Source organism: Bos javanicus, chromosome 2 (assembly GCF_032452875.1).
Source record: "Bos javanicus breed banteng chromosome 2, ARS-OSU_banteng_1.0, whole genome shotgun sequence".
In the NCBI taxonomy this organism is placed as follows: Eukaryota; Metazoa; Chordata; class Mammalia; order Artiodactyla; family Bovidae; genus Bos; species Bos javanicus.
This window is the reverse complement of record NC_083869.1, coordinates 25,144,885-25,171,459: the sequence shown is the minus strand read 5'-3', so window position 1 is coordinate 25,171,459 and position 26,575 is coordinate 25,144,885. Positions and strand designations below refer to the sequence as shown.

The 26,575-nt window shown below is 35.5% G+C and overlaps 1 protein-coding gene across 3 annotated transcripts in view; it reads right to left on the bottom strand.

The window, feature by feature from the left end:
- METTL8 (methyltransferase 8, tRNA N3-cytidine) overlaps positions 1-26,575 on the bottom strand; it is a 70,354-nt gene that overhangs the window by 8,899 nt on the left and 34,880 nt on the right. For 2 of the 3 annotated variants that reach the window (XM_061435495.1, XM_061435494.1), the window contains exons 3-6: positions 17,119-17,210; positions 11,464-11,553; positions 6,084-6,454; positions 4,776-4,825 (exon numbers count right to left, since the gene is read on the bottom strand). In XM_061435495.1, coding sequence (XP_061291479.1) covers positions 4,776-4,825; positions 6,084-6,454; positions 11,464-11,553; positions 17,119-17,210 — 603 coding nt within the window. The remainder of the gene's footprint in view (positions 1-4,775; positions 4,826-6,083; positions 6,455-11,463; positions 11,554-17,118; positions 17,211-26,575) is intronic. The other variant, XM_061435496.1, reaches the window with a different exon arrangement.

The window sequence follows — 26,575 nt, the reverse complement described above, 5'->3', positions numbered from 1 at the left end:
CAGAGGCTCTGATGCTCCGAAGATGATGTATATACATATGAAAAAATATATATATATATTTTAGCAGTTGTAGTTACATGCTATTAAATATGTTTATATTAATACCATGTACATACAACTTCTAAAAATAATAAAACATTTGTATATTAATTTTTGTTATCTTTTCAAATGATTTTCAAACTTTTACTGAGCCCCATATATGGACCAAGCATTAAAATACAAAGTAGTAAATGAAACTGTCTAATAAAATAGTAAGAGTGTGGGATTTGGCAGCCAATTGTACATCTTTTTAAATCCCGGATTTGCCACTTATTAACACGGAATTAGACCTAACGTCTCCAAGACTCAGTGCTTTATTTAGAATATGCAAATGAAGTAAATTAAGGGTTTTTTTTTTTTTTGAGGGGGGATATTTATCCATATAAAAATCTTGACTAATTTTAAATGGCCTCCACTGAACTTAGGTAAGTGTTTTGCCTGAAATTCACTAACGATGGCTGAGCCATGGTTACTAACGGGCGGCACATTTAGCTGGCCCTTAAACAATGCAAGTTTGAACTTCTAGGTCAATTACACGTGGATAACAGTAAATACTAAGTACTATATGATCTGTGGTTGGCTGAATCTGCAGATATGGAGGAACCACAAATACAAAGGGTTGAGTATAAATTTTTGTGGATTAATCACCTGCAGTGTTCAATAGTCAATTGGACTTTGAATTTTGTGCGTCAGTACTCTTCCTGATCATATCTTACACGCTATTATCAAAAGAATTCTTGAATCATCTTGCTTCACACTGTGTCTGAATGACAAGTGATTAGTATGTCCTTAAACAGTAATTACAGGTATGGTATTGGTTTTTGTGGATTTTATAGCCTAGCTGGGGACATAATTTCCATAGAAGTGTGGATAAGGCAGGCACTGTCAGGCCAAAGTTTAAGAATTTTGAAGGGGGAGGATGGAATTGCTAAGTGGGAAGAGGGGAAGGGTTTACAGGTGGGAATCACATACCAGGGATGAGAAGCAGAGGTGATTTAGAATATGAGGAAGGATATATGGGCTTTGAAGGACATAATTAGAACTTCTAATCTGATTCAGGAGGCATATTAGGCAAGGAGGATTTCTAAATAAATATGGAATACAAGCCCAAACATGCATTTAGCAAAAGCTCACCCAGACTGACATTACTCTCTTAAAGGCTACTCAATGATGAATACTACATTAACATATAGAATTCTCATATACAGTATAGTATTCACATACAGTGCCACTCTGTGGCACTAGGAATTTTAATTCAAATTAAGATCTGTCCAAATAAATGAACATATGATGAATAGGATTTGGTTATGAAAAGTTAACCAATACTGAATCAAAGTTAAAACTTGTGCTGCTTTTCTTTTTCATTCAACCCATTTAAAAATGCCTCCCTGGTGGCTCAGACAGTAGACTCTGCCAGCAGTGCAGGAGACCAGAGTTTGATTCCTGGGTCAGGAAGATCCCCTGGAGAAGGAAATGGCAACCCCCTCCAGTATCCTTGCCTGGAAAATTCCATGGACGAAGGAGCCTGGCAGGCTACAGTCTATGGGGTTACAAAGAGTCAAACATGACTGAGTGACTTCACATATAAAAATAGTGCTTTATTGCAGCATGCATCCTTATTGTTTCCTAGGAAATCCATATATTTGTGACTCGTAATTTCTTGGGTGGTCACACATGTTTGAAATGTCTCAGTAAATACTTAGATACATATATTATTAGTACTACATGATATGCTGGCTAAGGGCAAGGGCTCTGAAACCAGACTGCCTAGGGTTGAATCCCAGCTCTACCACTTAGTTGGGTAACCATGGATGAGTTACGTAAGCTCTCTGTAATTTGTGTCCTCATCTTTATTTTTTAAATTATTTTATATTTGAGTATAGTTGATTAACAATGTTGTGTTAGTTTCAGGTGTACAGCAAGGTGATTCAGCTATACACATACACGTATATATTCTTTTTCAAATTCTTTCCCCTTTTAGGTTGTTACAGAATATTGAGCAGAGTTCCTTGTGCTAAACAGTAAGTCCTTGTTAGCTATTTTAAATATAGTAGTAGTACATATGTCAGTCCCAAACTCCTAATAGAGATAAAATATGGCATCTAAGTTGGTTGTGAGGATAGAATGGACTCAGATAGGTAAAGTTTATAGAAAAATGCCTGACTCAGAGTAAGCACCTAATAAACGTTAAAAAAATGTCATTTTTATTATTCTTGCTATCATCATCACAATCATTATTATCAAAGGAATATCTGCCTCTGCCTTCCAGGAACTTAAAAATGTAAGAACTTATATGCTTTTGTAAAAACTTCCATAAAGCTCAAAATGCTTCTCTGGACATTGGCACATCTAGCTCATTATGAAAGGCATGCAATCTACCCTTGTGCAGAAATTATTAAACAACCACAAGATACAGAACAGTTTAGTAGCTAAAGGAAAGCTTGTGCCATTTGCCATGTGTCCTACCAGACAGCAACATGACCTCTGAGACTGAATTCCCACTGCATCAGCAGCCCAAGTTGGTCTTGTGACCACTCAATGATTTTCCAGGGCTTTTCTTTAAAATCAGCTGACTGTCTTGGCCCTTCTCCCAGGAAACAGGTGTAAATATCACTACTACTACCACACCATCAAGCACTCTCTTGGCAGGAGGTTTAAGAATTAAATGATCCTTGGAGAATGATATGACCTCTCAATTCCGGAGGTCTAATTATGGTAAAATATTCTGAAAATGTAAAATATTAATTCTATGATCTCCAAAAGTAATAAAACATAATTTCTTCGGTGGGGAAAAAAAGTTTAATCCTCCCTTTGGAAGGCTAATCACTAGTTGCCTTTTAAAGATGAATCAATTATCTCAGGTTATTGAGTTACAGTGATTTCTAAAATACGAATATGAGGCCAAAAAAAGACCCAGTCAAAAAGAAAGAGTCAGGGGGTGAGGAGGCAAGAGCCTGCAATTATTAGTCAGATGGAGAAGCAGAAGGGGGAAAAAATACAACTAACAAGTGGGGAATCAGAGATATCAACCAGTCAGTATGTACCGAGCTCTGTCTATCTATCTATATTACATTGTTAGGCTACCTGGAAAACCAAATTAGAATACGTTATGCTCTTTACCTCAAGAAATATATAAATAGTAGCTGAATAAAGAAGATATAAGGAAATGATATGCTAAATAATAATTTGAGATGAGTCATAGAGTAATATCTTCCCTGGTGGCTCAAATGGTAAAGCGTCTGCCTACAATGCAGGAGACCCAGGTTTGATCCCTGGGTTGGGAAGATCCTCTGGAGAAGGAAATGGCAACCCACTCCATTACTCTTGCCTGGAAAATCCCATGGACGGAGGAGCGTGGAAGGCTACAGTCCATGGGGTCACAAAGACTTGGACACGACTGAGCGACTTTGCTTTGCTTTTCACAGAGTAACACATAATCAACTACCAATGTAGTAGATCTACGTGTATTACAAGTTCAGAGAACACTAGGGTGAAGGAATCTGGCTATGTGGTATAAGAACAGGAAATTTTGGCCTAGAAATGGGAAAAGGAAAACAAAGAAAATAAATCTTGAAAGCAAAAGGCCATTCAGAACTGCAAATTGGCCAGTATCACTTCTGGCCAGACACTTTAACTGGTAATTTGATGATATTATGGAATTATTTTTTATTATGTTAGGTTTATAATAACAATTAGGAATGTCTTGTTTTTTGGAGATCCATCATAAGTTCATAAAAATAATGTGTCATGATGTTGGCCTTACGTAAGTAACTGCTGAAACAAGGTGGTAGCTATAGGAGAATATACTGTATTACTCAATTTTTCTGAAATACATGTTCACAATGGAAAGTTAAAAAAAGACTTTAATAAATTTTAAAATATGCATAGTAAATTCTATCAGCAGCTATGTTTTGATGTTTTGATGGTGGGAATAATGGGTGATTCCTTCCCACCTACTTTTCCTCTAATGGGAAAGTTCTACAATGTGCTTATGTTAATTTTATAATGGAAAAATGATAATCAGAACGCTAGTGTGTAAACTTAAAAAAAATAGGCACTTGACAGACCAGCCACAGGTAAAAGGAGTAAAAGTTTTGTAAGATGTGTCTTCTTCATCACCTACTAAAACACATTGGTGAGGTGGTGAACAGGAAGGTCAGGTCAAGAGAACATCTCTGCTCCTATCACGGACTTCTCCCTTTATGAATCTTGGGGTTAGGTGTTATAACTCCAAAAATTTCAGCTCTAGAGAGTCATTTCAACTCTATAGGAAGGTTTTATCCTTGGTGTGACTCCAGAAGTGATGACAAAATAAAATGAGTCTGAACCTTACACAAAATAAAGTGTAAGCTTTAAACTCAATTCTCTATGTGTAAAATGACACCTAAGTAACCTGGAGGAGTAAATAAATCTCTAAGTTCAGCAACTCCCAGCTTAGCAGAAGGATCAAATCTCTTGCTCATTTCTTACTCTCTCATCTACATAAGCACAAGCTTAAAAAATTACTTCAACTCATGGTGGACAACCTATGTCTGTGAAATATTATTTCCAGAGTAATTCTCAGTTCACATGAAATTAGATACTAAGACCAAGCCACTTCTTTTGAAATTTGGTTTAGTCATTGTTTATATGGGAACAAGGACACTATTGGTATATATATATGACAACATTTTCCAAGAATTTCTCAATATCCCATACATATGCAGAATTTTGTAGGAGAAAATTCTAAAACTCACTGCAAAGTGTTCAGAATTGGAAAAACACTATTCCCAGCACCACAGCCAACCTAAAATCAAAGAATAAACAAGTATCATGAAAATAAAGTTAAATTTTCCTCACCAATGTCAGATTTTTACTTAAAAAAACTAAAAGAAATGTTCTGAATCTTTGTCTATAGGAGAGTTGTCTAAGCTCAAAATGGAATAAATCACAAAAATAATATGTACTGAGAAATGTGACTATTTAAAATTTTTACATACCAAACCCCCAAATGAACCAAACTAAAAGGTGACAAACACACTGTGAAAAAAATATTTGAATTAAATATGATAAAGGGCAGAGCTCATTAAAAACACACAACCTAATAAATAAAGGAAATAAGTAGATGACAGAAGAACAAATGGTTTCTAAACATCTGAAGAACTATATGACCTATTTAACAATCAAAGGAATGCAAATTAAAATATAGCTTTTGTCTAACAATAATCTTAAAAATAAGATTGTTCTAATCAATGAGGGTATGACGAGACAGACCTACACTGCTGTAAATTGGTATTAGTACAATTTCTTAGAAAGCAATATGGCAATATATTTTAACAATATTAAAAATTTTAATAAGTTATGAACAAGTCAATTGAACCCAAATAATAAAAGAAAATACAGAAAAGTCTACACCTGAAGATACTTGCTGTACAAAACCTGAAAACAATTTAAATGCCCAGCCAAGTGAAAACAGATAAGTAGAATCATAGTATTTCACTTAGTATTTTTCAGCCATGAAAATGCTTATAGAGAATTTTTAAAGATAGGGAAAACTGCTTATGTTATGTTAAATACAAATAAAAACCCTAAAATGCAGATATAGTATAGCTCAACTATATAAAACAGTATAAACAAAGGGAGAAAAAAGTTAAATGTTAACAGTGGTTAAATCCTTTCTTTATGGGATTGTTTATTCTTTCTCTGTACCAAATTCTCTGTAATCAGCATCTATTATGTTTATAATCAGAAGGAAAAGTTTTCTTTTTCTAAAATGGAAAATCAAGGTCTACACCAGATTATAGCAAATTACATACTTCACTTATTTCTATTTCATCTACAAGTGGGTAATAACAGAAACTGCCTTCAAGTTAGAAATTAAAGCAGAAAAACTTAAGAATAAATCACAAACTTAAAACCTGACTGATTAAAGATATGAGTCCCTTACGTAATTTTTATGCACAAAAGTACACAGTTCTTTGATCATTTTCCCTCTAAAGAATCTGGATCATTAATAAAGTAATATGTGATGTACATTAAAAAATTTTTCCCCTGTAGTACCATACCTCAAGGATTCTGAAAGCAGCATTGCTACCAGGAAACAATTCAGTCTTCAGAGGTCTTTCTCTGTATTCTTCAGAATCCAGTTTAGAAAAGTCAGATCCTGCTTTGCTTTGACCATCTGATGAGCCAGAACTTTCTTTATAATGATTTTTTTCTTCAGGCATAGTAGGGCAGTGCATTTTTGAGAAAAAACTTTCAGCATTAATTTTTACATGATTCCATGATAATTCTTTCACCTTCTCTTCAGTTTTCTGACCAACTGGAAGAATTTCAGGAAATTCCCTCAATAGCCAATTACGATCTTTGAAAAACTTATTCTTATGAATCTTGTAAAATGTGTCCCAATATTTACTGGCTTCACTCTCATACTTAACTAAAATAAAGAGGAAAAAAAAGATTTATTTTATTATGAATTATATGTAACATTAGTTATTATTTTAATAACTAAATATATTAAAGTCGCTCAGTCGTGACTGACTCTTGGTGGCCCCATGGACTGTGACCCATCAGGCTCCTTTGTCTATGGAATTTTCCAGGCAACAACAGTGAAGTGGGTTGCCATTTCCCCAAGGGATCTTCCTGACCCAGGGATCGAACCTGTGTCTCTTGCATCTCCTGCACTGGCAGGTGGATTCTTTACCACTAGCGCCACCTGGGAAGCATTTAATAATTAAATACTATTGAATATATTACATATACTATTCATTTATAACAATTATATTTACTATTGAATAATATTACAGTAATTTTTACTTATCTGATTTTTTTTAAAACCTCTTAAAGGTTAAAACTACAGAGTATTAATCCTCTCAAAATGTGTCAATGTGTGGGGTACTTGGGCTTTTCCTGGTAAATTTGCTTCTGTCTCAATTGTTCAGCTGATAAATTTTTGTGAGGAATATAATAATTGCAAACTACTTTCTAGAGTAATCTTGAAATCTTAATAATCACTTTAAAAAAAATCACATTTTTACCAATAACCCTGTAAGTATCTTTATTTTCTTGGAGAAATGATAACCTTACTTTTTATGTCGCTATAAATGTAGTTTCAACGTAACAAATGTCTGTGCAAACTGGTAATCAAACAGGAAACTGTGGAATAATAAATGATGTAATCTTGAGCTAGAATGGTGCACTGAAATAATCTACTCCAACCTCTTTGTTTTGCATTTGAAGTAAGGACACACAGAGAGATGAACCCACTTGTCTGGGTGCTGGAGCCCTGTCATAGTAGAACCAGGACCACACGTCCACCCCACAACTCCATTCTTCAGCCACCTCCAGAGCATCTCTTCATATTGATATCTCCTAATATGAAGCCTTAAAGAGAATTTCTGATGCAATTTAAAAGCAGATATGCATTTTGTGATGTCATTCTTTAGATGTTAACCCTGGGTCCCAGCATCAGAGTCAGGTCAACATTCTCAGACCTTCCAGAAATTCTTAGCTTTCTGCCTCTTTCTATCTGTATGTTAAATTAACATAATCACTAATTTGCTTACTTTCTCACACACTCATTCAAGAAACATTTCTTGGATACTATGATGTACCAGACATAAACCCTGGCTTAAGAATTACTTTCAATCAGTGCAGCAGCCGTGAAATTAAAAGACGCTTGCTCCTTGGAAGAAAAGCTATGACCAACCTAGACAGTATATTAAAAAGCAGAGACATTACTTTGCCAACAAAGGTCTGTCTAGTCAAGCTATGGTTTTTCTAGTAGTCACGTATGGATGTGAGAGTTGGACCATAAAAAAAGGTGAGCACTGAAGAATTGATGCTTTTGAACTGTGGTATTGGAGAAGACTCTTGAGAGTCCCCTGGACTGCAAGGAGATCAAACCAGTCAATTCTAAAGGAAATCAGTCCTGAATATTCACTGGAAGGACTGATGCTAAAGCAGAAACTCCAATCCTTTGGCCACTTGATACAAAGAACTGACTCATTGGAAAAGACCCTGATGCTGGGAAAGATTGAAGGCAGGAGGAGAAGGGGATGACAGAGGATGAGATGGTTGGATGGCATCACCGACTCAATGGACATGAGTTTGAGCAAGCTCCGGGAGTTGGTGATGGTCAGGGAAGCCTGGCATGCTGCAGTCCATGGGGTTGCAGAGTTGGACACGACTGAGCAACTGAATTGAACTGAGACACATGACATTTTTAAAGTGCTTTCAAAAATTTTTAAAAATGTTCCGTTGTTGTAGAATAATTTCCAAGACTTAATGTTATGCGAGAAAGCAAAATGTAGAACAGTATGTATATGATGCTATTTTTTAGGGGAAAAAAAACTATTTTTTAGGGAAAAAAAGGAGGAAAAACACATGTGTTACATGAACAGAAGTCTTTGGGCAGGATAATCACATAATTAGTCATACTGGTTGCCTCTCAAGAGTAGAACTGAGTGGTTGGGGACCAGGGTTTCAGAGAGAATTTTCATTTGAATTTTGATCCATGTAAATTTTGATTATCTATTCTCAACACCCCCAAAAAAATTAAACTAAAACTAAAAACAACAGACTCTTTTCTTTCATAATTTTAAAGAAGCTCCTATGCTGAGAACAAGCAGTTGCCTACAGTCAGTTTTGTCTTTGTTACAGAACCCTGTCCTGAAACCCTTATAGTTTTCCTTTTCTTTCCACTTTTATCTTTATGGCCTTGTACCATGGATCTCCACCCATTTAGCCACAAGACTTCCTTCCCATCAAGGCTGAATTGTATCTGGCAGCAGGACTGCTTGAAAGACAGAAACTCCTATCTTTATTTAAGGTCTGAGAAATGAAAGTAGATCTCTGTAACAAAACAATTATGTGATGTTGAAGTCCAAAACATGCTCGCTCACATCTGTACTAATGGGTGGTGGTGGTGGTTTAGTTGCTAAGCCGTGTCCGAATAATGGGAGGAAGGCTATTTATGGTTAATCTAAAATTGTTGTATATTTTAAAAATAGTTCTATCTCAACTCAAAAAAATTGGGAGTGTGCCTGATATACTGTGTAAGAAAACAAAACAACATTCTGAAAATCAGACTCAGGAGGAATTAGCAAACTGTCAAATTTCCCCAGTCTTCTCATACCTTCTCTTCTTCCTTTTATCTTAAAAACTCTCTTTGTAACTCACTCTGTGCTGGTAAAAGATTCTTCTGTTTAATAAAAAGCAACCCACTTAAGAAGATCTATATTTAGTCAAATCTCTAGTATCTGAGTTTCCAATACCAAGCTACTTTTGAAGTGAGTTTGAACCTATTAGTAACTAGAATGTTAACACTACAAGTGATTAATTTGTGGCACTATCCCCCTTAGAATTAACTGGCAGAGGAAGAGATAGACAGCAGGGGAGTAACTTGAAAGAAAAGATGTTCCTAGCAGTATTACTTATTATAAGAAAAAATGGGAAATAACTCAAATAGCCTCAACTTTGGAATGATCAAGCAAACCATGCATGGCAAAACAGAGTAATCTTATGCAGCAACTGAAATTTAAAGGATAATAATATTAAGAGAAAAACTTCACACAGAATGGTCTGCATCTTTAAAATTGCACTGACTACAATTTTAAAATTTATATTCATTTATAACCATCAGATGGAAATCTGGAGTGTTAAATTGTTAAAATAATTTAACAATTATTAGGTAGTTCTTCTTTGGCAAAGGTTTTTTTTTTTTTTTTTTTTTGCTTTTTAAATTGGAGTACAGTTGCTTTACTGCTGTGTCAGTTTCCGTTGTACAGCAAAGTCAATCAGCCATATGTATACATATATGCCCTCTCTTTTGGATTTCCTTTCCATTTAGGTCACTACAGAACCCCGAGTAGAGTTCCCTGTGCTATACAGTAGGTTCTCATTCGTTACCTACTTTATGCATAATGGTATATATACGTCAATCCCAACCTCTCAGTTCATCCCACGCCCCCCGCCCTTTCCTGCGTGGTACCCATATGTCTGTTCCCTATGTCTGTGTCTCCATTTCTGCTTTGCAAGTAAAATTATGTATACCATTTTCTAGATTTCACATATATGCATTAATATATGATATTTTTCTCTTTCTGACTTACTTCACTGTGTATGTCAGTCTCTAGGTATATCCATGTCTCTACATATGACACAATTTCATTCCTTTTTATGGCTGAGTAATATCTGCAAAGTTTTATCTGCATCTTATACAAAGATAAAGAATCTTGGTTGAAGTCTTCATTCTACTTTTCTAAAAGATATCTCTATGTTCAAGTTCTAAAAAGTCTATGTACTTTCCTATTAAATCCCATGAATTTATGGAGAACATTAACAAATGGCACCCCACTTCCAGTATTCTTGCCTGGAGAATCCCATGGACAGAGGAGCCTGAGGGGGCTACAGGCCGTGGGGTCACACAGAGTTGGACATGACTTAGCGACTAAACAACAAACATTACAGTTCTACAAACTGCAAAATCTTGGATCAGACTGCTGTCATAAATATGAGCTTGTCCTACTGTTTAATTTCTACAGTTTATCATGAAAATAAACCTGCAGTGAGGTGACTAGAATCTGGTTCAGATACTAAATATATCAAGCACCTAAATTCAACCCGAGCTTATCCAATCTTTAAAAAGGATCTGATTACTACTAAAAGATGGTGGTCACAGTCTGCTAATATATATACTTTCAAGCTTTTTAAAGTATTTCCCACTCAGGAATTAGGAGAAAACAAACAAACAATCACATAAATCATTGTACCAATAACAGCAGCATTAAAAATAGCAACAATAGTATATACTGAGTGTTTATTTTGTGCCAGGCACTATGTCAAATGCCTTACTTGGATTTTTTTCCCCATTTAATCCTAACAATACCTCTCAGACATACATATTATTATAGACAAAGAAGTTCAAGGTTAGAGGGGATAAAAAATTTGCCCAAGGTCATCCACCAGAGCTAGGACCTGAACTAAGTCTATCAGACTTTATGCTGTTAACCATTATATTGCCTTCTAACACAAAATCAAGATTAACCTCCTCCAAAATACCTCTGAAAATGTTTTCCTGATTTTGTACTTCCTCATATTATGAAGCATCAAGTTGAAATTAAAACCTCAGTATGACTTATAATCAGTATAACAGAACAGTAAAAATAATGCTGATTGGAGTGAACCTACATAAAGGCAGATCAGAAATACAGAATTAATTAAACTCCATTTGAATTATATAAACAATAAACTATGCAAGGCTGCATAATGAAATTATGATGAGCAATGGGAACATAAAATGTTCTATGAGAATAGATGGGTTTGTGGGACAGCAACAAAACATAAACAAAACAGAATGGGCTTGGATAAAGGCTACTGGACTGGAACTGGGTTTTGGGGGTTTCTTTTTTTGTGTGTGTTTTCAAGTTGTGCTTTCAGCAGTACCTTCAATCAATGCTGACAATTCCACAGTTCCCAGCAAAGTATAACAGCTTCTGAGACCCCAAGGAAGCTCAATCAAACTCATAATTATGGCTGTGAGACAAGGTAAACACATCCAACGTTTAATTTAATTTTGTGAACTGCAAGAGTATCTGTGGTATCAGGGGAACTGGATGAGCGACTTTTCTGACCATGAGAGAAAAGTTTAGTTTAAACCTCTGTTTCACTCATGGTAAATCCAATAATGATAAAAGAATACAATGTGGAGAAATCAGCCCTGTCTATATCTTGTCCAGCTGACTTTTTAAACAGGGATATCAATTTTTCCTGGAGGAGAAAAATTTCCCTTTACTTTCTTAGGTTACCAACTCAGAGTTAATTGCTCTATGCCAACGGCGATAAAAGGGGTGTAGTGATCTGTTTAACCACAGTCAGATGAAACAACTTCTCAATTATTCATTTATTCAATTCAATACTGCTGAGGGGAAGAAAGCCTATGACACACTAACCATACTTAAATATTCAGAATTCACTCTGAATCACACTGAATATCACAACTAAAAAAACTGAATTAAACCACCTATGTATCTGACATATTAGTACAAATTATGAAAATTTATTCTAAGTTGCAATGTAACAAAAGTCATTTTAAAGCTGTTTTTGTACAGCAATTACACAAACACCTAAGCTGTCAAAGTTGGAAATTTCCACGTCATTGATAAAGTTAATTGTCTAATAAAATAAAACTCTTAAGTTATGAAATTTAAAGTCTGAGCACAGTATGAAATTAACAACCAAAGCTGACCTATAAACAAGTACTCTAAATTTATCAGCACACAAAACTTTAAGCTACTCTATTTTTTCTCACACAGGACACTCTCAAGTGGCAAGGTATTCACAAAGGAAGGTATAGTGGGATTCTTTTACTAATTTTCTTGACATAGGTAACTCACCCTAGGTACGTAGTTATTTACAAGGGTATTTTAAAGTAAAAATGGCAGCTGCATTTGTTATTAAGTTTAAAAAAACCCATTATACTTGCTAAATTACCAGCTGAGATATAACACACTGGAAATGTTTTTAGGAAATTAAAAACATAATCATATTAACTCAAAAACTGCCAAATGTATCTTTCTCATTTCTCTGAATTAATCTGCTTTAAAAAGAAATCTGAGCTATTATAAAATTTAAAATAAATTACCAAAAGGAAATGTGGAATCACAAATCATTAATCTGAGCATCTAATTGAAAGAAATATTGCTAACAATAGCCTAGATGCTTTACGTTTTAATCACAGGAATGAAAATGTCCGCCACTGTACAGCAAAATACTGTCTCACTCGTGACAGATAAGTTCTTACTTTCAGAATTGTGAGGGTGTTTCCGGACTTCAGTTCTCACCAACAGCTGAGACAATAGACGAGAAATGGGAAATGGGAGTGACAGGAGAGACTGACACACAGAGACCAAAAGGAAGGTGCCAGAGAGCTGGTCAGCATGGGAGAACAATCAGCACCTCCTCCTAGTGGCATTAAAATAAGTAAGACAAAATCAATACACAAGGCTCATGCTATATACTATTCTGTAAGTGGAATACTTTGCGATGAGATAAAATTGGCTTTTTCAAAGATTTAGGACCCTCCTGGATAAGAAGAGATGGTAGGGACTTCCCTGGTGGTCCAGTGGCTAAGACTTTGTGCTCCCAATGCAGGGGGCCTGGGTTTGATCTCTGGTTGGGGAATAAGATCCCACATGCCACAACTACGAACCCGTGCAGCCAAACAAATAAAAATAAATATATACAAAAAAGAGAGAGACAGTGGTTAACAGGGGCAGTGGGAGAAGAACCGGGTCATAGCTTCCTTTGGGTTTTCACAACATTTGGGAATAGAGCTTTTAAATGGATCTCTTCACCTTGACCTATATACATCAGAGACATTAAATATCCAATTAGGAGCCTCACCAAGGGCTTCTGCAGACCTGCAGGTTGATGATCCCTGGTGGAGACTGGAGTGGGGGGCTGGTATGTATCTGGTCTCACTGTAACGTACTGTCACTCAACATGGTTCCTCAGGACAGAAGTTTTCTTTCTTTCTTCGCCACGCGCAGCAGTTGCCTTGGTTGCTGCTCTGTGCAACCTTGCTTAAGTGTGATGTAATGGTCACCCTCATTGTGGGTTCCTCTCCTTGTAGTGGTTCTCTGACATGTATAAAGTCCACTGCACTGAGGAGTGTTATGGGGGTAGGGACCCAACAGAAGCCTCGATCACTGGGAGGCATTTTTAAATGAATTCTTTTGTTCTGTGTCTCCACAGCAGCCAGAAAACTTGCTCAGAAAGAGACTGGACATGCTAATACGCAAACCAAACGCTTCAAAGGAGTATCATCAGTCCTCTCCAGCTTGCTTTTCCTGCTTCTATAGAGAAGGGCCAGTCACCACCTTTCTATTTCAGTCACATTATGGTTCTGTGGGAACTGTCATTTTCCTTTACTGCGGTTTCCAAGGCCTGAAAATAACCTCCTCATTAGCTTCACTCAAGTTCATTGTTAACATAAATAGGCCAAAATAGGCAGCCACATATAGAGCACTTTAAGGGAACTTTATCAGCACTGCTCATCTATTTATGTTCTAAACAGAAATATTCAAAAGAGCATGAAAAAAAATCCTTGGTTTTTCATATTCTCAGGAAATAAACTATGGATAATTTTTAACTTCCTGGAAAAGAATTAAGATGACTGATATCTTTTAATTCTGTTTAGGCTTGATTCTCTCTGTCATATCCAGGTGGCCACTAGCAGAAGCTTGAGTAATGTGGAAAATATGTCTGTGCAGCTGCTGGCAAAGAAGCAAAATTATACTTCCTCAGAAACAGTGTGACAGAGTTCCTGCAAAGGAATGCAATGTTGGCTGATTTGTAAGCAGAATTGCCACTGGTATGCACTCTCAAATCCAACCCCAACACTCCCTGGCCACATCCCATTCTGGGACTGCATGGCTGGAGCTCATAAAAATAGAATGGTTCCACTGTGGATCAGGTGCTCTCCTTTCCTGTTCATCCTTCAGGACACATTCATGCTTACAGTAAGGAAGGAAAACTAGCTCTGAGGGACAGCAAATGATAGCAGAGGATAAGATAGGGCCACACTGCCCCCTTCACTGGTAAAGGGCAGTTAATGAGGGCTGTTTCACTAGCTCAGTTTCAACAGCACCCTTTGCTTCAAACTTTAGCCTCAAGTGTAGACTAAAGTCACCAGAACAATAGTTAACTACCAGTGGGGTTAGTGATTTTTACTATACTTGGCTTGAACAGAGGAGGAATGCAAACATTTCTCCCTGGGGAATTTCAAGACCGCTGATGAATGTGGAAACAAAATTCTATCTCAGGGGTTGGCCAACTTTTTCTGTAAAGGGCCAGATAATAAGTAGTCTGTGTGGGCTATATAGAGTCTTTTCAACTATTCAGCTCTTTAGATATACCTCTAAAGCAGCCATGGGCAATGTTAACAAATGAGTATGTGCTCCAATAAAACTTTATTTATAAAAACAGACAGTGGGCTGAATTTGGCCCATGGCCACAGTTTGCTGCCTCTTGTTCTAGCTAACAGGTACACTGATATTGCTACATAAGTGATTGAGAAATGATGGTGACCAGAACCAAGTTGTTCTGGAAAAAATAATTTATGGTATTAGTAGCCAGAATAGTGGGTGCTCTATGTGGAGTCTTAGGGGTTTAGGAAAGTAATTTGGGACACAGCATGAGGAAGTTTCTGGATTACTGATAATTTTCTGTTTCTTAATAAGGGTATTGGGAAAATTCACTGATTTTTGTGAAAACTCATTTATCAGATCAGATCAGATCAGATCAGTCGCTCAGTCGTGTCCAACTCTTTGCGACCCCATGAATTGCAGCACGCCACGCCTCCCTGTCCATCACCAACTCCCGGAGTTCACTCAGACTCACGTCCATCGAGTCAATGATGCCATCCAGCCATCTCATCCTCTGTCGTCCCCTTCTTCTCCTGCCCCCAATCCCTCCCAGCATCAGAGTCTTTTCCAATGAGTCAACTCTTCACGTGAGGTGGCCAAAGTACTCGAGTTTCAGCTTTAGCATCATTCCTTCCAAAGAAATCCCAGGGCTGATCTCCTTCAAAATGGACTGGCTGGACCTCCTTGCGGGGACTCTCCAAGGGACTCTCAAGAGTCTTCTTCAACACCACAGTTCAAAAGCATCAATTCTTCGGTGCTCAGCCTTCTTCACAGTCCAACTCTCACATCCATACATGACCACAGGAAAAAGCATAGCCTTGACTAGACAGACCTTTGTTGGCAAAGTAATGTCTCTGCTTTTGAATATGCTATCTAGGTTGGTCATAACTTTCCTTCCAAGGAGTAAGCGTCTTTTAATTTCATGGCTGCAGTCACCATCTGCAGTGATTTTGGAGCCCAGAAAAATAAAGTCTGACACTGTTTCCCCATCTATTTCCCATGAAGTGATGGGACCGGATGCCATGATCTTTGTTTTCTGAATGTTGAGCTTTAAGCCAGCTTTTTCACTCTCCACTTTCACTTTCATCAAGAGGCTTTTTAGTTCTTCACTTTCTGCCATAAGGGTGGTGTCATCTGCATATCTGAGGTTATTGATATACCTCATATTAGTGGACTCATATAGTATTTGCCTTTTTTGTGACTGGCTTATTTCACCTAACATAGTGTCCTCAAAGTTCATCCAGATTATATGGCATGTGGGATTCCATTTCTTTTTATGGCTGAATAATATTCCATATGAATAGACCACATTTTGTTTATCAATTTATCTGCTGGAATTTTGGGCTATTTCTACCTTTTGCCTACTGTGAATAGTGTTGCTATGAACAAAGGTATGCAAATATTCCTTCAAGACCTTTTGGGTATCTCTTTCAATTCTTTTGACTATATATCCAGAGGTGGGGCTGCCAGATCATATGGTAGTTCCATTTTTAATTTTTGGAGGAACTTAAATATTGTTTTCAGTAGAGGTTGTACCATTTTATAATTACACCAATAGTGCCAAGGGTTTCATTTCTCCACATCTTCACCCATACTTATTATTTTCTGGCTTGGTGATTACACAATAGGGTAATATTTTAGAGACCATTTTTGAAGGTTGGAAAGGCCTACCTAAATTAAACTCTAAATATCAAAGGCCTCCAAGAAAAATAACTTAAATCATTATTGAAACTTTGTGTTCATCTTAAAAGACCAGCAACATTTTGATATGACTTTACCTTCTTTGCTCAAAGTTTTTGAATTCATTGAATATTCCCAGCAGTTGAATGCACAATAGCATACTAAAAGATACATAACAACAAGGAAATTTTTAAAATTGTGTTTTCCTATCTTGCTTGAAATGCCACCTTTACCTATCTCCCAGAGAAAGCAATAATATGACTACCAAAAGAGCAAGTACATATAGGGTGAGTACGTAATTTATTTCATTAACTTTGGTTTCACCACACTGGAATGACTGGGAATTATCCTAAAGGAACAAGTAAATTAGCATAGGCAGAATCTAAGAACAAATGGTGACGCAATCAGGAGGAAGAGAGACTAAGGTGTGAACTGAATCAGTGGGAGGTCAAACAGAAAAGCCAGGCTCCAGGAGCTACATATAGCTGCTTACCTTGCTCTTCCAAAAGGACTCGCACAGCTGAGTTTTCCTCTACTTTTTTTCTGGCTGCTGCTTCTTCTTCTTTTGACCATTGCATGTGATCCCTTTCAAAAAAATAAAGATTATAAAACGTGTTTTATAATTGAAGAAGGCAGAAAAAGAGTGCCAAGGGATACATCTTTCGTTCTAGATTAGTCAAAGACAGAGGATACAAACAAATCCCATACCAAATGAATGTATTTTGTGTCAGATGTTCCTTCTGACAGTGCTGATAAAATCCTGTAACTCCTACAGTTCTTCTGTTTAAATTTGGTTGTGTTGCAAGCCCCAGCCACCTTTTGGAACTGATTGCTGAAGTAATGTCCCAGGAGCACTATGATGGTTTCCTGTGTTTTATTCTAAAGCTTAATCTTTTTGTTAATCTATGTATTAGCATTCTTTAAAAGTTTTTTAATAGTCCTTTTACACTTTTCTTATTAGCTGCCTTAATTTCTGTGTATGGATTTACTTATGTTTAAATGATAGACTACTTGACACAGCATATTAAAAGGTCATCCTTCTAAGATCTGGCACTTTCTAGAAATAAGTATTTTCAGGTTCATAATTTACTCTATATGAGAGAATATTATTTTCTGCTACCAAAATACTTTTCTTGAAATATAAGTAACTTTATACAAAAAAGGTGATTTTTTGTTTTGTTTTTCAAAATCTGCATTTCTTTTTTTTTGCAATAGGTAAGACTATAAGTAGTAAGTGATACAATTTCCTGGAATAAACCACTTTTCTAAACAATAAAATTACATATGCAAAATTCAAGTCTGTTGCAGTGGTATAGGAGTAATGAGTCTCAGGACTAAGGTGGTGGCAATGGAAAACAGAAAGGAAGAGTAGAGGGAGTTGATCTGGAGATTAACTAGATATTGAGGGGAGAGAAGACTGAGAGTCAGGAATGATTCTAAGGTATTAAAACTGAGTACTGAGGAAAGTGGGGGCACCAATGACAGAATAAGGGGTTGCTTTGGGTGGAATGATGACAAGCTTGGTACTATTTTAAGTCATGCTTATGCAATCAGATATGACAGGGTATATTCTAGTGACCTGGTTATAAATACACCAGTGAAAGGTGAGAAATTACTTATTAGACGAATCAGAACCAATATACTGAAGTTCCTAGGAAAAGTATATGATAATGTAAAAATCAGAGTTTCACAGATGTTATTTAAAAAACCCAATTACTTACAAACCAAATAATCACTAAACAGCTTTATCACTTGCTTTAATGAATGAGATTGAAACAAATTTTTCCTTTGACTTATTTTAATATGTGTGAGCAATCACATATATGACTTGGACTTGATAAGTACATTTTATATTCTGTACATAAAAATTACAGAGAATATTATTAGATGACAGTTATGACATTAAAGGCAAGAAATCATTTGTTGAAAAAAATAGTATTATTAAAGCTGGGGATAAGTTTCTCATCTGTAAATTTCTAAAAATATATAAGAAGGCAAATAGAACAGTCCATTTTCCTGTTAAAAAAATCAAGCTCTGAGACAAAGAGAGTATATGTGGTTTTTAGCTTTACACATTTGTTTTAAATTGTAAAACTTGCTTCTTCCTGAGTATTTAATAGATTCAGTTATTTCTTAAATTTCTCTAACTTCCTTACACTGTTTTTTATGTTGCTTCATTTTCTTAACTGCTAAGTGAGGAGAATATTATACCCTAAGCCCCAACAGAACAGATTTTCCACTATATAGTTACAGAATCCCCTCAGAAACCTATAAAATGTTTCTACTGTATTTATGGGGACTTCCTCCAGACCTGCTGCTTTATGGCTGTTCTTATATTAGAAGACTCTGATTCATGTATACCCAAGCCCAACAGACAGCAATAAGAATCATTCAGGTTTATAATAAATACAACTATAATACAATTTAAGCATAGAGACAGCTAACTAACAAACAAACTGAAAATAATCAGGTATTTAACAACCACCACTACCACAACTGAAGGAATAAAATGGTTTATACTGTTTGACTTGCAAATTATACTTCTGGGAATTTATTGTAATGAAGCCAATAAAACAGGAAAGTACCTGTACAACAGTATTCACTGGAATACCAAATATAATAGCAAAAAATTGTAAACAACCTCAGTGATAGGATAATGGAAAAATTATTATAACTCAAAGGAATATTATGTAGACATTTAAAATGATACATATGAAGATTATTTAAAAATATGGAAAAGTGTATATGAAATAGCATGAGGTTAAAATGCAGGTCCCCAAACTGTAAATGTATTATAATCACAACTACACACACACACACACACACACACACACACACACACACTGGGTAAAATAAAAACAATTATAGTAGAATTATGGAATTAAGAGTAACTGCCTTACAGCCTAGATGGGAGGAGAGTTTGGGGGAGAATGGATATATGTACACGTATGGCTGAGTTTCTTCACTGTTCACCTGAAACTATCACAACATTGTTAATTGGTTACATCCCAATACAAAATAAAAAGTTAAAAAAAAGAGTAACTGCCTTAAAATTTCCTTAATATTTTAAAACTGCTTCAATTAGAGATAATTTAAAAAATATTTATAAAAAACTATACTGTATGTTTAAGATATATAACAATGGCCATTAAAACTTTACATTATCCTTTGGGAGAAAACCCAGCAATCTTTATAATAAAAAAGAATATGTTTTCCTAAATAAGAGAATTGAGAAGAAAATATAAAATATATTGAGTATTTCTCCTGAAAACTTGAATTTGAGAAAAAAAAATCTTAAAAAGACAGGATTTTTAAAAAGAAAATTTTCACAACATGGCTAGTAGAATAAAATCATAATTTTGGAGTAGTCGTAAGTCCTATGAGTTCAGTTCATATGTGTCCGTGTGTGTGCAATTTTATATTCCTTCTATATACATAGTACATAGTACAAAGGCTTTGACTATGTGGATCACAACAAACTGCGGAAAATTCTTAAAGAGATGGGAATACCAGACCACCTGACCTGCCTCCTGGGAAATCTATATGCAGGTCAAGAAGAAACAGTTAGAACTGGACATGGAACAATGGATTGGTTCCAAATTGGGAAAGGAGTATGTCAAGCCTGTATATTGTCACCCTGCTTATTTAACTTATATGCAGAATGAATCACGTGAAATGATGGGCTGGATGAAGCACAAGCTGGAATCAAGATTGCTGGGAGAAATATCAATAATCTCAGATACACAGATGACACCACCCTTATGGCAGAAAGTGAAGAGGAACTAAAGAGCCTCTTGATGAAAGTGAAAAAGGAGAGTGAAAAAGTTGGCTTAAAACTCAACATTCAGAAAACTAAGATCATGGTGTCTGGTCCCATCACTTCATGGCAGATAGATGGAGAAACAATGGAAACAGTGACAGACTTTACTTTCTTGGACTCTAAAATCACTGCAGATGGTAACTGCAGCCATGAAATTAAAAGATGCTTGCTCCTTGGAAGAAAAGCAATAACTAACCTAGAGAGCATATTAAAAAGCGGAGACATTACTTTGCCAACAAAGGTCCATCTCTTCAAAGCTATGGTTTTTCCAGTAGTCATGTATGGATGTGAGAGTTGGACTATAAAGAAAGCTGAGTGCTGAAGAATTGATGCTTTTGAACTGTGGTGTTGGAGAAGACTCTTAAGAGTCCTTTGGCCTGCAAGGAGATTAAACCAGTCAATCCTAAAGGAAATCAACCTCGAATATTCATTGGAAGGACTGATGCTGAAGCAGAAACTCCAATACTCTGGCCAACTGATGTGAAGAACCGACTCACTGGAAAAGACCCTGATGCTGGAAAAGATTGAAGGTGGGAAGAAAAGGGGATGACAGAGGATGAGATGGTTGGATGGTTGGACTGACTCAATGGCCATGAGTCTGAGTAGGCTCCCTAAGTTGGTGATGGACAGGGAAGACTGGTGTGCTGCAATCCATCGGGTCGCAAAGAGCTGGACACGACTGAGCGGCTGAACTGAACTGATACATAGTACAAGTGATGGTTCCTTGCTTAGCTTTAAGTTGATGACAATAACAATCTAAATAATCGTGCATTTGGTTTGGTTTCAAAAAGTTAAAACACACACATATGCTCTCCACAGTCACTTAGCTTGGGTACTAATGTTTCTGAGGAACCTACTTATAGAAAACTCTGCTGAACGTGGTGCCACTTCCTATTATAATTTTTAACAATCAGTTAGATATAAAACAAAGTACCCAGTGTAAGCTATGCATATAAAATGTTTTGTCTTTGTCATTTACTGTGTATGTAAAGTGTTATTACAGAATATAATTTAAAGATAAATTTAAGGAATGTATTAGGTGCCTAGTGAAATTAAAAATAAAATATTCTAAAGTAAAAGGAAGAAATAAAGTTAAATAGTTTCAGCCTAAAACTATTTCAATAATCTTTAATTTCATAACAAAGTCATTTTTATTACATAGTCACAATTATAGTAACAGAAAAATCTGAAGTCTGACCTTTTGTTTAAATATCCTAATCAATTAACAATTCTTAATTTTTCAAGTTCCCTTCCTATATGTTTGGATACACACAAACACTTTTCTATAGAGCTATAAAATCTTCATAATTATTAACAGGACTTAAAACTGTTGTATAGGATCTGTGATTTGGACCATGACAGAGTACCTAGAAATAGGCTTATCTTTCTGCATAAACTATAATAAATCTGGATAAAATAGTATATGAAGCAACTCTTTTTAGGCACTGGACTACACTTCAGACAGCACAGGACTGTGATCCTTAAAAGAAGAGAAAGACAAAAGGTCATTCCCCAATTTACTCTGGCTTTCTGTCTAGGACATGTTCTAGACTGTGGTACAGAGGGGACTCCAAGAAGAGCCTGGCTGTCTCACTGAGTGACAGCTTTGTGAGTTAAGAAGGCAGAAATCAGGGTTCAGAGCCACTGAGATGGTGAGGCTTTGTGTGGCGGAATACTGAAGAAGAGAGGGCTGGACAAAGAGGAGGGCCACTGAAGTCTGCATAGATTGTGCAGTGCGGTGCTTGGAGATGCTAGAGCTCTGGCTAAGCCAGAGACCATTCTGAACACCTTGGGTATTCAGTTAAGACCCCCAAAATGCCACGCTATAGAAATAAGAACCACATTAGATTCAGAACAGATTTAGAAAACAAACTTTTATGGTTACCGGGGGAGAGGGTGGGGGGAAACGGAGAAGGGATAAACTGGGACACTGACACGTACATGCCACTGTATATAAAATAGATACCTAATAAGGACCGACTATACATTACAGAGAACTCTATTCAATACTCTGTAACGACCTACATGGGAAAAGAACCTAAAAAAGAGTGGATATATGCATATGTATAACTGATTCACTTGGCTGTATACCTGAAACTAGCACAAAACTGTAAATCAATTATACTCCAATAAAAATTTAAAAAAGAAAAACATCTGTCAACCTTGATTTATATATGCAGTGAGGATATCTTTCAAAATTTAAAAACAGAGATATCTTCAGGTATATAAAACTTGAGAGAATTTGTTACCAGCAGAATCTACATGACAAGAAATTTTTTCAGACTAAAGGAGAATGGTACCACATAGACACTGAGGTAGACTCAAGAGACCACAAGCAATGAATATGTGACGAAGTATAAAAGACAATATTTTTAAAAATTCTTTCTTAATTCCTCTTAAAAATTACTAACTATATACAGCAAAAATAAGGAATTTCGAAGTTTATGACATGTATAGAAGTAAAAGTATGTGTTAGCTGCTAAGCTGTGTCTGATTCTTTGCAACCCCATGCACTGTAGCCTCCCAGGCTCCTCTGTCCATGAGATTCCTTCCCCAGGCAAGAATTCTGGAGTGGGTTTCCATTCCCTTCTCTAGGGGATCTTCCTGACCCAGGGATTGAACCCACATCTCTTGCATGGCAGGCAGATTCTTTACTGTCTGAGCCACTAGAGGGCTATAGCAGTAAACTATATAACCACAATAAAGCAAACTCTGAATGAATAAGTAGAAACACACTGTTGTAAGGTTTTTACATTTTACTGACATACAATGTTGTAAAACATTAATTCTAAGTGGACTTGTATGAAGTTGAGGAAGCACACTGCAATGTCTAGAATTGTGGTTCTCCAAGTGTGACCCATTTTCAGGTAGTTCATTAAGTCAAAACTATTTTCATAATAATACTGTCACTTGCATTTTTCACTGTGCAACATTTGCACTGATGGTATAAAAGCAACGATGGGTAAAACTGCAACTGCCCAAGTATGAAACGAGGCAGTAGAACCAGAGTGTATAGATGATCTCTGATTTATGATGGTTCAGTTTGTGATTTTTCGACTTTATGATGGTGCAAAAGTGATATGCATTTAGTAGACATCGTACTTGGAATCGTGATCTTTTTCTGGGCTAATCATGGTGGTATAATACTGTCTCATGATGCTAGGCACTGGCAGTGACCTGCAGCTCCCAGTCAGCCATGTGATCACAAAGATGAACAATCAATACACTTAGAACCATTCTGTACAAATACAACCTTCTGTTTTTCACTTTCAGTACAGCCTTCAATATATTACACAAGATACTCAACAATTTATTAAAAAATATGTGTGGTATTAGATGATATTGCCCAATTGTAGGCTAATGTAAATGTGCTGAGCATGTTTAAGGTAGGACAGGCTAAATTCTGTTTGGTAGGTTAGATATATTAATTGGATTTTTGACTTACAATATTTTTAACTTATTTGTACATAACCCCATTGTAAGTCAAGGAAGATCTGTACTAGCAGTCATCAATTCTATACCACCAGCCAGGGGATGATAAAGAATGTACTAGTTTTTGTTTTAAAAAATTCAATTCACTGGAGAATGTGTTGGGAAGCATGCAAAAAGCTGCACACTGAAGACAGATGACTGACTTGTAGAAAAGCACTTGTACGATTGTTTGCATTGTGAAGTGAATTAGGTGCTTTTTTCATGGAATGCTATTTTTACTTGAAAGAGCAACCGTAGACAAACTACAGCTATTCAGACTTGAGTATTTGGCATCTTAAAAGTAAATGAAATGAGCTTTAAGGACAGTATTTGCTGTCAAAGATAAATTTTGTGCTTTCAAACAAAAATTTGAATCTTGGATAAACTGTGTCCACCGCCATGAGTTTGATAGCTTTCAATACTTAAAAAGATTTTTCCTGATGGGAATAATAGTGTATTAATAAATGTGATTTCTGATTATTAATGAAATGTGTCATATGGATCTACATAAAACAGGGAACCAAACTTTCCAAATTATCCATGTGTGATATTATAAAATGATACCTAGGTTTAAAAAAAGATTCATTCAAAGTATACGGTGCAACAATGGTTTATAATATAGCAGAATATCAGAAGTTCACTGATATGGTTTCATATTCCATATTTGCAACTAAGAAACTGCTACTAAACTTATAAACTTATCGTGCTTATAAACTCATCATAAAAGTCTATTATAAAACTCTTCTCCTTTACAAGTACATATTTGTGTGAGGCCAAATTTTCTTTATATAATTCAACCTAAACAGCATGATATAACAGATTGAATGAAGAAGCAGATATAAGAATCCAGCTTTTTCCACTGTCAGATATTAAAGAGACTCTCAAATATTTAAAACAATGCCATTCCTTGAACTACATTTTTTGGGAACACACAAATATTTTCATTAAAATATGTAATTTATATGAACATATAATGAATTTATTATTGTTTTAAAATGAATTAATACTTTAAATGTTCAGTTTCAATCTCTAATATGGAACATATCAATATATACAGTCCACATAAAAAAAAGTTTTGGTGTCCTCAATGATTTACAGTGTACAGGGGTCCTAAGACCACAATGTTTGAAACTGTTGCTCTAAAATAACATCTAAAAAATAACTTTAAGATGTATAGTCAAAAAGTTAGTAGAGGAAAATAAAAGAACAGATGAGTCAAAAAATAAACAGAAATATAACCAGATTGTATTAACTTACAAAGCTACCAGGATTGGGTGTTACCTTAAATTTCTCGCTCTTTTTTTTTTCTTGGCGTTAGTTTAGTAGATCTAAAAAGGTACCAAATTGTTTTGATTTGTATTTCTTTTACTGTTGTATATTTTCCCATGTGTTCACATGTACTTCTTTCTGGGTCAACTTTCTATTTCTGTTGCCAATTTATCCACATAACAAAAGGTTTTCATGCTTTTCTAACAATATAACAAATACTCAAATGTTAATCTTGATATATGGCAGTGGAAAGTAATTTAGATTTTCTGTGTCTCTCAGTTTTAGTATTAGTAAAATAAGTGTAATAGTTCTCAAAATAGCATACAACTAAGATTATGTACTTTGAAATTATAATTATCCTATTTCATCAAATCTAAGATACCATTATTTTCTGTACCAGTAGGAAAGAAAAAACACTTCCAATTACAACAGTAAGATGCTATCAATTTTAAGAAATATCCTGATTTTAGAGATAATTGGTGAAAAAATATCTTGGGTGGATAAAAGATAGCTGTTATAGATATATCAGACAATAACTGAATTAACTTCAATTAAATCTTTTCTACTATTGACACTAATTTATAATTCTGACTCCTGGATTTCCACTTATCTTTTTGGCTGTAATAAACATTTAAATTGATTGTTTTTATTAATAGTTCAGTTTCTCACTTAGGAAGGTATGATTTACAAAAGATACACAAAAAAACCAATGCCTTCTCATTTCTGCATAAAATGTAAGAGTCCACAGTTGCTGGAAAAAAAAATTCACTCCTCTCATTAAACATTTACTAACAACCTATATCTATTAGCCTGTGAACTGGGGATTTGAAGATGAAGATTTGGTGTAACTCAGAATTGTTAACGATGAGGAGCTGTAACAGATTATTAAAAAACAAAGACTATAAGATAGACAGTAAGATGGGAATAGGTATATGGGGGCATTCTTTTTAAAAAATCAAAATGCAAATAATACTAATGCTTATAAAGTTTTATCTCTACCTTATCTCTTATCCCCATGCCCATCCCTGAGATAAACACCATTATCAGTATGATGGGGACCTTTTCAGACATTTCTCTGAGTATTTAAAAACAAAGATATGAATATACATGTAGTAGACATATAGAAATTTCTTAATAAAAATGAGGCCATACTAGAGATACCTTTCTGCAATTTGTTCCTGTTTAATGACATATCATAGCCAACTCTTGATATCAATACACATGGATCTTTCTTATTTTTATTAACTGCTACATTATTTTCCAATGTATGGATATAAACCATATTTTTAAAGGCCTTTTTGAGATACAATTGACATACAGCATATATTTAAAGTGTACGAATTGATAAGTTTGACAAATGTAATCTTCATGAAACCATCACCACAACCTA